The sequence below is a fragment of the Theropithecus gelada genome, chromosome 6 (genome assembly GCF_003255815.1).
Source record: "Theropithecus gelada isolate Dixy chromosome 6, Tgel_1.0, whole genome shotgun sequence".
Classification (NCBI taxonomy): Eukaryota; Metazoa; Chordata; class Mammalia; order Primates; family Cercopithecidae; genus Theropithecus; species Theropithecus gelada.
The window spans coordinates 142,698,134-142,710,640 of record NC_037673.1 but is presented as its reverse complement, the minus strand read 5'-3'; the positions used below and the strand labels follow the sequence as shown (position 1 = coordinate 142,710,640).

General features: G+C 36.8%; 1 protein-coding gene across 1 annotated transcript in view; it reads right to left on the bottom strand.

Annotated features, from left to right (window-relative positions):
* Nucleotides 1-291: 291 nt before the first annotated feature.
* RBM27 (RNA binding motif protein 27) overlaps nt 292-12,507 on the bottom strand; it is an 87,635-nt gene continuing 75,419 nt past the window's right edge. Inside the window, exons 20-21 of the mRNA XM_025389087.1 lie at nt 5,073-5,183; nt 292-3,574 (exon numbers count right to left, since the gene is read on the bottom strand). Coding sequence (XP_025244872.1) covers nt 3,491-3,574; nt 5,073-5,183 — 195 coding nt within the window. The 3' untranslated portion in view covers nt 292-3,490. The remainder of the gene's footprint in view (nt 3,575-5,072; nt 5,184-12,507) is intronic.

Below are 12,507 nucleotides of genomic sequence, written 5' to 3'. Positions count from 1 at the left end.
ATCTGGGATACCTAAGAACCATCCATGAACAAAATAATGTGGCTATCAAAGGTTACTTACAAGTAGCATTTTAATACCTTCTCTTTCACTCTCCAGGTTACTCTGTTGAGAAAGTTATCCTATTTAATATTTAATAGCCAGTGACTTCAAACCCAACTTCATATTGAATGACATTCTCTCGTTTATGAACACAACATAAAACACACATACATGGCCACTACTCACCCACTCTCACAAGCAAGCATACACACACATTTTCTTTCTTTCCAGAACAAGCCAGAATTACAGCTCTTTTGGTGATTGTTATAATTTTTGGAATGGTTCATAAATTTTCCAAATTCTTTTAAATTTGTATTACTTTCATCTTTTTTTCTTTTTTTTTCCAATTGTGAACCATTCCATATTGCATCTTTATTGCAAAAGTCAACATGCTTCTTAGAAATTCAGATTGTAATTGATAAAACAAACATTACATATATGAATTTAAATGTATAAACAGTTAGAAATTCAACAATATCTCCTATTATACTATTACACAAGATCACAATTTTGTAAAAACTATAATACAGGCATACTATACATCAAGAGGAACCACTATTCCTTTTCACATGATTTTTTTCTTTTTTGAAAAAAATGACTCATCACCAAGGACCCTTTTCACCTTAACAGGACTGCTTTCCAATTTATCATCTTAGCTGGTAACAATATTTCTTCAATGTTATACAATGAAATTGAGGGAAATTTTGCAATACTTGGGGTTACCTTTTTATCTTGGACAGTAATCCAGTAGTATATCAGGCTGACCTAATCAACTGGTGGCTATTATTGATACATATAAATGATGTCATACACATTAAGAGGAACAGAATTTGCCTTAGATGCTGTATGTTATTTCTGTAAATAAAGATGCCAAGAAAACATGTATGGCAGTTATTCACTTTTAAGTGAAATTCTAACAGCTGAAGATTCGATGGTGGAAGTAAAATATTCCAAAGGGGGCGGGGGATATATATAAACTATTTTACGCTAACCTTAAGTGTTCCAATATTATAATTAACTCACTTTAAATTCATCTTTGAGTCAAACATGTTTTAAAATTCTTTGAAAGCATACTTTTAAAGTATTTTTAGTCCTGTTTAAGGTGTACTGAAAACTTTTATAGAAAGGGCCTCAAATCTTACTGAAAAAACTGTTTTTCACTTTAACACATCTCTTTTTTATCCTCTGCCCCCAATACTAAAAAGTCAAATTTTCAACTTTTTACTGATAAGATGTTCATTTTGAGGTCAAAAAAATCATATGAAAAGGAATCTCATTCTGTTGAACTGTCAATCTACTGAAATTTTTCTTACAGTTCCATTTATTTACTGTAATTTTCAGTTTCCAAATACAAAAATACAACAATTCTTATTGAAATCTATACGCTGGTAGTTTTAGTACACAAAAAGAAAAAAAAAAAAAAAAACACCCAAACAAATTATTTACAAAATTATACAGTTTAAGAAAAAACTTTGTACAAAAAATATATAAATCCTTTGTTCCCTCTATCACGATTAAACTGTCAGGACTCAAAATATTCACCACAATGAATCTTTCAAAATATATACCGACTGAGCCACAGACATCAAGAAAAATTTCATTAGAGATGATGGAGGAGTAAGGAGCAAGATTGTGTACTCTAGGTACACCATTCTAATGTTTTCCTTCTTTTATAAGCTTATTTTACCTTCAGTGTTACTAGAAATATAACAATAACCTAGAAAGAGGAAGTCCTTATTATTATGAAAGAAAATTATATGAACTTAAAAAGGACCCTGGTTTGACACATCAGTCCAGGAAAACACGCAGAAGAATAAAGATTATCAGAACATGGGATTTAACTTCTTATAGCTAAGTAAATCTAGAATCCTGATGGTTTTAAGTTCTTGAGTGAATAGTTTCTATTTTGAGAAATAGTCTTTACCTCAGCAAACAAAATCTTTGACATAGTGGTCACCAAGAACCTTTTGGAGCCAACAGGAGGTTTCAATTTTTCATACCACACATATATAAAAACAAAGATGTGTATATCCTTGAAAAAGTGATGGCCTATGTACATTAATCATTTTATTTTCCCAGGGGTCAGTACAGTGTAGTGTTGCTCCTCTGCTTTTCCATCTAACATTCAGAACACAAGGACATAAATTTACATATATATTTTACTTAACAGATACTCTACTCTATACAGTGTACAGTAAAAATGCACACAGGAAACTCTACTGAGGGATGCATATGTTCATGGATAGCAACAAACTACAAAATTATGAAAAAATAAGGTCATCTGATCAAAGTCATATATGACTCCCATTTATTACTAGCATACTCAGCCCTCAACCCCCTCCCACCCACCTCCCACCCCCAGTCACCTCACTATCATGGTTTAAATTTAGGAAAAGAATTTCAGACGTTTTAAAACCCTTCTGTGTAACTATAACTGAACTGAAGCTTCAAAAGAGGGAGAAAAAAAAAAAAAGCTGGTGATTCTCTTCTCCCCAAAATCCTTTCATCATTCTCATCAAAACATCACTTATTTATCCAGGTACTGGTTTGAACCTTTTATTGGAGACTGCCTGCGGTTGCCCAAATGAACCACTTATATCAATGATGACGTAAGTCAGGCCTATTAATAGAAAGGCAAGAGGAAGAAAAGGGGGATGAGAAAGGGGCAATAGGTGAAAGCCTTTTACATTCTGAGTTATAAAAATTTTTAAAAAGACCAGCTGAACCAGCGCTCACTAAATATCAAAGCAAACTAAGAATCAGTAGCTGGAAAAGTCCAGGAGTTCATATGACAAGAGAATGGAAATACTATAGAGCTAGCTACCACTGCTGTAGCATTTAAGAACACACAGTTTGTTGTGATTTTCACTGAAATAGTACTACCACACATAAAAACCATGAAAAACAAATTTAGACTGAATACAAATTGGGCTCCTCCAAAGTAAAAAAAAAAAAAATTAAAATAAACATATTTTTCTTCCAAGACCACTCTTGAAAGCAAAAGGGTATTTTAATTACAAATATTTCCTACTGTCTGATGACCCATCCATAATAACTGAGAGTTAAAAGATTACAGGTGATTTTGACATTTAATTAAACTTTATCAGTAGATTATAATCCAAAATAAAATTTCTGAACACCCTGTCATTTACATCATAATCCAACACCAATAGCAACAAAAAAAAGGTGGTGTGGAAAATAAGGCTCTAGAGATTATCCATGTCATTGCTGTGGATCTTCACAACTGTGTAAAAGTCACTAGGCCTTTGGTGCTTTAATATCATGTACAGTTATGAGATGTGTTTAAATAGCAAACTTGCTGTTCTTGAACCTACTGTGTTGAAAAGAAAAATAAAAAAAATTTTTTTGGCTCATTGACTTCTTTTAAATAATTTTTAAAAGTTGTTCTTCTAAACAATATTCCTAAAAATTATACAGCTAGCATCAGATTTCATCTTCGCCATGAGCGAGACTCATATTCATCTTCATCTTCATCGTCATCATCAGGCAAAAACAAATCTGAGGTTTCTGTTTCCTGAAGAAAGAGAGGTTAAAATCTGTTTAGTGGCACAAGAATGGTAAGTAAAATGCTTTTTACGCCAAAGGACAAACAGAGTAGTATATAAAGCCCAGGCTAGATTTCATAAGGGATGCATGCAGGAGTATCTTTCAGGGCAAAAAAAAAAAAAAAAAACCCCAAAATATTTTTGTAAATGAATATAAATTCTTCTCCCCTGCTAATTTTGCTACTTTTAATAGGAGATTTCTACTCTAACATCATCAGGAAAATAATGTGGACATTTAGTACAGAAAATTAAAGACTATGAGATACATTTCTGATAAATTAAAATTAATTTTATTCTATTAAAAATTAGGAAAATGGGCCGCCGCGGGCATCTGACAAAACACACCAAGTTTGTGCGGGACACGATTCGGGATGGGTGCGGCTTTGCCCCATACGAGCGGCGTGCCATGGAGTTACTGAAGGTCTCCAAGGACAAACGGGCCCTCAAATGTATCAAGAAAAGGGTGGGGACACACATCCGCGCCAAGAGGAAGCGGGAGGAGCTGAGCAACGTATTGGCCGCCCTGAGGAAAGCTGCTGCCAAGAAAGACTGAGCCCCCTCCCCTGCCCTCTCCCTGAAATAAAGAACAGCTTGACAGAAAAAAAAAAAAGAATTAGGAAAATAAATGACCAAACACCTAAATCTTTGTTTTTATATCCATCCAATCGTTTGTGAGAGGTGAATATACTAGCTTCCCCATGACACTGATATTCCAAATCTTACATAAAAATCTAAAATCTTAGACAAAGTAGATGTATCTGCAAACACTACCCAAATATCATGACTTTTTTTTTTTCTTTTAATCTGGGGAAATTTCTGCTTTTGCTGTGTAAAATTACCCATATAGTGAGAAGACACTTGATCAAACTATAAATGCTAGGCATCTTTTAAAACCAAGATTGTCATATAAATCAGGAAAACCTCGCAATGTAGCCTAAGTGTTCACTAAATAAACTAATGATAAATAACAGAAGTAAAAAAGCAAAATAAATTCTCATATATTTTAAGAAGTTGATTATTCAGTACTTTTGTTATTGAGGTCTTCAGTTTTCCAATTCTTTCCTCTATGTTCAATTTCTGCACACTCATTTTAACTAATTGTACACAGAAGGAAAATAAGAAACTCAAATCTATTACTATGGAACTTGAATTAAAAAAAGAGAAACCAACCAATTAAAGCTTAATTTGTTTATGTAATCTCTGACTTTATTCATCAGAATAAAAATTTCTAAAGCCCAAATAAATCCAATATAAATGTAAATAAAAAAGAACAGTCTTTCCTATACCAGAAGAAAATAATCCCCAAGACAGCTTTTTATGTCTCTAGACCTGTTTTAATTCTCTAATAAACATCTAAACTGGTCTTAACCCAGTATTTATTTTTAAATTTATACTATTTAATATCATAAAAAATACACAATTGAAAAGTGATCTAATTCAACTCTTATTTCCAACCATTAAATTTACCTCCTCCTTGACTTCTTCTTCTTCAGTCTCAGTGGATATAGATGGTACCTTGGGCTTGTGCCATGATATCTGTAGCCGACGGTCTTTAAATTTTGGCCCTTGGTTTGCAGCCTAAAATATATATTAGAAGAACATACAAGTTTGCACTCCAATTACTAATGATTTTTGCAAATTCTGTGTTATTTAAAAAGTATAATATAGGGCAGGGGAGAAATCTGTTAAGGTGGCTCTACAATCTCCAATGAGAGCTAAAACACAAAATAAAGTCCCTTTTAATTAGAGCAACTATATATTCTGGTTTGCCTAGGATAACCCATGGTTTATATCTGTGTTAGGTACATGTTAGCATCTGTCTTGGTTGAAGTAATACTTTTTTTTCTAAGTACAGTTGCTCTACTTACAGAAGTCATGATGAGGACAAGAAATATTCTTAATACATGTATTGACTTTTGGCTTTGATATCTACATACATAGACTCAAACCTTAGAAATAAGTAATTTTTTTAAAGGTGAATCATCTGCTTATTCATCTCACTGAATCTCTTACAGCCCCACCTATGTTTGATAAAGTTCTTCCTATTTCCAATTCTGAAATGCTATACATTAATAAGCACCTCCCAGCTCATCTATGCATTCAGTAAACATTAAATACACCTAATAATATCCTAACTCATAAAACTGCTCCGTTTCAAATGTGTTACTTGGTACTAATTTTTAAACATTTTTTTCTCCCCAGCAAATTCCAATAAGGGAAAGCAAATTTTAAAGACAAAGCAACACAGACAAGGGAACAGGGATCCAAAGTTTCAAAAAAGTAAAAGCTTAGCCATCCCTAAAGCTTTCCTATCAAAGGTCCTCATTTATAGAACTGAGGGTTCTGAAAAACATAACAGAAGAGACTCTTTTTTATTTGGACTTTCATTCTAATCTATCTAGCAAAAATCATTGTTAAACCTCTTGAAGCATTTGCCAAATGTTTCCATAAAATACTTGGAGCATAGCATGGTGTGAATGTACATTAGGGCAGACTCATAAATCCATTACTGCCTGCACAGACTTCATCCTGTGTTCTAAGAGAAAAATTCCCACCATTCCTTGCAGGGTCTAAATGCTTATAACCTAACACAAAACATTATGACTCATGGGACATACCAAACTGATGTATCAAAATAGCCCTACCAAATATATATATATGTACCTTTTCTTTTCTTTTTGAGACAGAGTCTTGCTCTGATTCCCAGGCTGGAATGCAGTGGGAAGATCACACTCACTGCAGCCTTGACTCCCTGAGTCCACGTGATCCTCCCACTTCAGCCTCCCAAGTAGCTGAGACCACAGGCATGCATCACCTCACCTGGCTAATTTTTTTAGTTTTATAGACGGGGTCTCCCTATGTTGCCCAGGCGGGTCTCAAACTCTTAGGCTCAAGCAATTCTCCCACCTCAGCCTCCCAAAGTGTTGCGATTACAGGCATGAGCCACAGCACCTGGTCTATATTTACCATCTTTTAAAAATCAGGTAATGTATGTAATAGAGATCCTTTACCCTTCCTCTATCCTTTAACACACAGCTCAATTACAGAGAGGCTTTCCCTGCTTGTTTTGTTCATTTCTATATTATTTGAATTTCTAAATAAAAATATATTACTTTTATAATCAGAAAAAGTAATAAAGATTTTTAAATCTGTAATAACCGTGTTGCTCTCCAAAGAGGATAAGAGCTCTGTCCTCCAAAAGGAATAAGGCATTAAATGTATTGCATACACATTATTAAAGGAAGAACCAGAAATGTATATGCAGTCTGAAATTAAGAAAAATTTCTACTAACTTAACAAATCAAATCAGCAATTAGAATAAAGATATGACGCTACCAAGTTAAGAATTCTCTGGCCGGGCGCGGTGGCTCAAGCCTGTAATCCCAGCACTTTGGGAGGCCGAGACGGGCGGATCACGAGGTCAGGAGATCGAGACCATCCTGGCTGACACGGTGAAACCCCGTCTCTACTAAAAAAATACAAAAAACTAGCCGGGCGAGGTGGCGGGCGCCTGTAGTCCCAGCTACTCGGGAGGCTGAGGCAGGAGAATGGCGTGAACCCGGGAGGCGGAGCTTGCAGTGAGCTGAGATCCGGCCACTGCACTCCAGCCTGGGCGACAGAGCGAGACTCCGTCTCAAAAAAAAAAAAAAAAAAAAGAATTCTCATACACAAATGGTGAGAATCTCAAACTGATTCTAAACTGGTAAGAATCTAAAACTGATGGGGTTCACTCCGCAATTCCACATACAGTCATCACTTGGTGTTTCTGGGGGACTGGTTCCAGGGCTCTCTGTGAATACCAAAATCCATGAATGCTCAAGTCATTTACATAAAATAGTGTAGTATTAGCATATAACCTACACACATTCTCCCATATACTTTGAATCCTCTCTAGATTACTTATAATACCTAATACAATGTAAATGCTATGTAAATAGTTGTTATACTATATTGTTTAGGGAATAATGACAAAAAGTGTACATGCTCAGTACAGATGCAACCATTCATTTTTTTCCTAATATTTTTGATCCAAAATTGGTTTAATCCATGGAGGTGAAACCCACACATATGAAGGTCCAACTGTATATCCAAGAGAAATGTGTGTACATGTGTAGTTAAAAACATGTATAAGATAGCAACACTGCTTACAAAAGCCACAAAGTAGAAATAACCCAAATATCCATCAATAAGAGGATGAGGCTGGGCACGGCAGCTGGCACCTGTAACCCTAACACTTTGGGAGGCCGAGGGAGGCGGATCACCTGAGGTCAGGGGTTCAAGACCAGCCTGGCCAACATGGAGAAACCCCACCTCTACTAAAAATACAAAAATTAGCCAGGTATAGGGGTGCATGCCCATAATCCCAGCTACTCATGAGGCTGAGGCAGGAGAATCGCTTGAACCCAGGAGGCAGAGGTTGCCGTGAGCCGAGATCGCGCCACTGCGATCCAGCCTGGGCAACAGAGTGAGACTCCATCTCAAAAAAAAAAGAGGATGAAAAATAAACTGTGGTATATTGATGCAACTATTATATAGTAATAAAAATGGCAAGTTAATGTTACATGTAAAAACATGAATGAGTCTCACAAACATTAAACAGAAGAAGCCAAGCACAAAAGAATACACACTGTGTGATTCCATTTATATAACATTTTAAAAACAAGCAGAATACTACTGTAATATTTAGGAATGCTCATTTAGGTGATAAAACTACGGTCAATTCTCATTACGTGCAGTAGTTATGTTCTAAAAAGTTGATGCAAACATTTAATTGGCAAATACTGAGCCACTAATCATAGGGGAAATAGAATTAGATTCTTACGAGCCTCTAGAGCAACCTTGTCCAACCTGAGGCCCACGGGCCACATATGGCCCAGGATGGCTTTGAATGCAGCCCAACACAAATTTCGTAAACTTTCTTAAAACACTATGAGATTTTTACTTTTTTCCGCTCATCAGTTATCATTAGTGTTAGTGTATTTTATGTGTGACCCAAGACAATTCTTGTTCTTCCAATGTGGCCCAGGGAAGCCAAAAGACTGGACACCCCTGCCTTAGAGGGTCACAACATTTTTGTCAGCTTATCAACACATACTTTGGTTTTATGTGTTTCTGTTGACAGACATCTTATTTAATATGTATTACTGATTCATTAACATTGAACTCATGGCCAAAAGCACTGACTTATGCCTGAACAAAGCTTAACTAACACATGTATCTTTGTAAGGCACATCACAGCCTTGCACTTAGGAACACTAGACAGGACTTTAGAACTACATTCAGGGGCCATTTAAAATAAAACAGTGTAATCACCAAGAAAACAAAAAAAATTGAGAAAAATGTGGCACTAAATAGACTGCAAAGGCTGGGCATGATGGCTCATGCCTGTCGTCCTAGCACTTTAGGAGGTTGATGTCAGGAGTTTGAGACCAGCCTGGCCAACATGTGAAACCTCGTCTCTGCTAAAAAATACAAAAATTAGTGTGGTGGTGGGCGCCTGTAATCCCAGCTACTAGGGAGGCTGAGGCAGGAGAATCACTTGAACCCGGGAGACGAAGGTTGCAGTGAGCCAAGACCGCGCCACTGCACTCCAGCCTGGGAGACAGAGCGACATTCTTTCTCAAAAATAAAAAATAAATGAATAATAAAATAAATAGACTGCAAAAGGGGCATTTGTTTACAGTATAAAAGCTTAAACAAGAAGGCATAGCGCCACCTTATTTCTATCTCAGCTGAAAACAGGCACATGAGGGGACTGGCAACTGTGTGTGTGTCTGAGAACGACCACGAAAGCAGAAGTATTGATTTTGGGGTTACAAATAAATTTCAGCGAGTAGATGAACTGGCAAATATGGAATCTGAAAATAATAAGGATTGACTGTATAAAGAAAGCAAGGTGTTCTTCATAAAGTGAGGCTAACGGTTACTGCTCTGAGAAGGAGAGAAGGTAGATAGAGGCTGGGAGAAGCAACAAAGGGGATTGGGGTATTGGAAATGTTCTATTTCTTGACCTGAGGAATAAGTATATTAGGTATTTGTCTTCTGATAAATCACTGAACTGTATGTTTATGATCAGTTTAGTTGGTTTTTATAAACTTTTTTAGGTGACTATAGGTATAACCTTTAAAAATTTTAAGGAAATAGGCTGGCTGCGGTGGCTTATGCCTATAATCCCAGCCCTTTGAGGCTGAGGCAGGTGGATCACCTGAGTTCAGGAGTTTGAGACCAGCCTGGCCAACATGGTGAAACCTCATCTCTACTAAAAACACAAAAATTAGCCGGGCGTGGTGGCGCATGCCTATAATCCCAGCTACTCGGGAGGCAAAGACAGGAGAATCCCTGAACCTGGGAGGTGGAAGATGCAGAGGGTTGAGATTGCACCACTGCACTCCGGCCTGGGTGACACGTGACTTGAGACTCTGACTCCAAAAAAAAAAAAAAAAAAAATTAAAGAAATATCAGATAGCTAAGATTTTTATGTGAAAAAGGCAAGGTTTGGAACACAGCCCTGTATTTATAATATGATCACATTTTGGTAAATGTTTTTAAAGTAAGAAGCTTTATATATGTATTCTTACATACGTAGTATTTTTCTATAAAGATACCTAAGAATAGTGACTATCTTTTAAGAATGGACAAAGATGAATAAAAGGGAGATTTTAGTTTTATTAGTCATACTTTTTTTTTTTTTTTGGGGAGACAGAATCTTGCTCCATTGCCCAGGCTGGAGTGCAGTGGCGCAATCTGGGTTCACTCCAACCTCCACCTCCCGGGCTCAAGCAATTCTCATGCCTCAGCCTCCCGAGTAGCTGTGACCACAGGCAGATGCCACCACATCCGGCTAATTTTTATATTTTTTGTAGAGACAGGGTTTTGCCATGTTGTTCAAGCTGGTCTCGAACTCCTGAGGTAATGTGATCCACCTGCCTCGGCCTCCCAAAGTGCTGTGATTATAGGCATGAGCCACCATACCCAGCCCTAGTCATCCTTTTAACCATTTGCATATATTATATTTTTATAAGGTTTTTTTTTTTTTTTTTTTTTTTTTTTTGAGACAGAGTCTCGCTCTGTCTCCCAGGCTAGAGTGCAGTGGCACCATCTCGGCTCACTACAACTTCCACCTCCCAGGTTTAAGGGATTCTCCTGCCTCAGCCTCCTGAGTAGCTGGGACTACAGGCGCATGCCACCATGCCTGGCTAATTTTTTGTATTCTTAGTAGAGACGGGGCTTCACTGTGTTAGCCAGGATGGTCTCAATCTCCTGACCTCATGATCTACCCACCTCGGCCTCCCAAAGTGCTGGGATTACAGGCACGAGCCACCGCACCCAGCCCTAAAAAGTACTTTTTAAAAAAAATCTAGGATTAATCTCTTAACATATCTGTTACTTATTAAAGTACCTAATTGTTCTACACATACACATATATTCTCTCATATACACATCTAAATATGGTTTAAAATGATAAAATATTGGGAAAAAATGGGATGTCCATCAATATAGGGCAGTTCAAATGTAGTACGATACATCTATGCGATGAAATACCACGCAGTCATTAAAAAGAATGAAGCAACACCACATGCACTAGCATAGAACAATCTAGCATATATGAAGTAAAAAGTACATATGGCAAAAGGGTGTAATATAACATGAAGTAAATATATATGAAGTAAAAAGTACATATGGCAAAAGGGTGTTGTATAACATGCTACCATTTTTATAAAAGAGAGAACAAATGATATACATATATAGAGAGAGTATCTTTAAGCAGATATATGAGAAACTGGTAACAATAATTGTCTACAGGGAGTGAAATTGAGTGACTGGAGGTAGAAGGGAATCTTATTTTTCATTGTATACACTTTTACTCCTTTTTCATTTTGTTTATGTGTGTTGGCCAAGGAAATAATTCAAATAAAAATATATATAAGTGAATATGAGATCAACTATATATACCATAAATTAAAAATTATATGCATATTAGGGTTCTTGGTAGAAGCTGCTCTAAGAGAAATTCATGTAGTCCAGCCATTTTCCCAGATTAGAAATTGACGCCCAATCTATGCTAGTCATCATATATCAATCAACTGACTGGCAGATAAAAAAACAAACTTCAAGTCTATATAAGGGAGAGCAAACAGGTACTCTCATCCAATATCACTACAAGTATAAATTAGTACAACAGTCTGAAGGGTTATTTGGCGAGCTGTACCAAAATTTCAATGCCTGCCTTTGATCCAGTTATCTCCTTCCTAGGAATCTACCTAAAGCAGTGGTTCTCAATTGGAGACATCACTCTAGCAGGTATTTTGGTAGTCACAGTGACTGAGACGCACTTATTGGCAATTAATAGGTGGTAGCCAGGGGTGCCAGAAGTTTTACAATGTGCAGCACTGTCCCACATAATGAAAAATTATCGGCCAAGCATGGTGGCTCACGCCTGTGATCCCAACACTTAGGGAGGCTGAGGCGGGCGGATCACGAGGTCAGGAGATAGAGATCATCCTGGCTAACACAGTGAAACCCTGTCTCTACTAAATATACAAAAAATTAGCCAGGGGGTGGTGGCGGGCAACTGTAGTCCCAGCTACTCAGGAGGGTGAGGCAGGAGAATGGCGTGAACCCGGGAGGCGGAGGTTGCAGTGAGCCGAGATCATGCCACTGCACTCAGCCTGGGTGACAGAGCAAGACTCCGTCTCAAAAAAAAAAAAAAAGAAAGAAAAATTATCCCAGTAAATATGCCAAATCTAACACGATGTATATAACATTGTTCATAATAGTGAAATAGTAAACAACCTACCTAATTCATCAATAGGGAGTTGTACATAAAGATTATGGCATATTCTTACAATAGAATGCCTTTAAATAAGACAAATGTATACCTATATTCATAAACATAAACAAT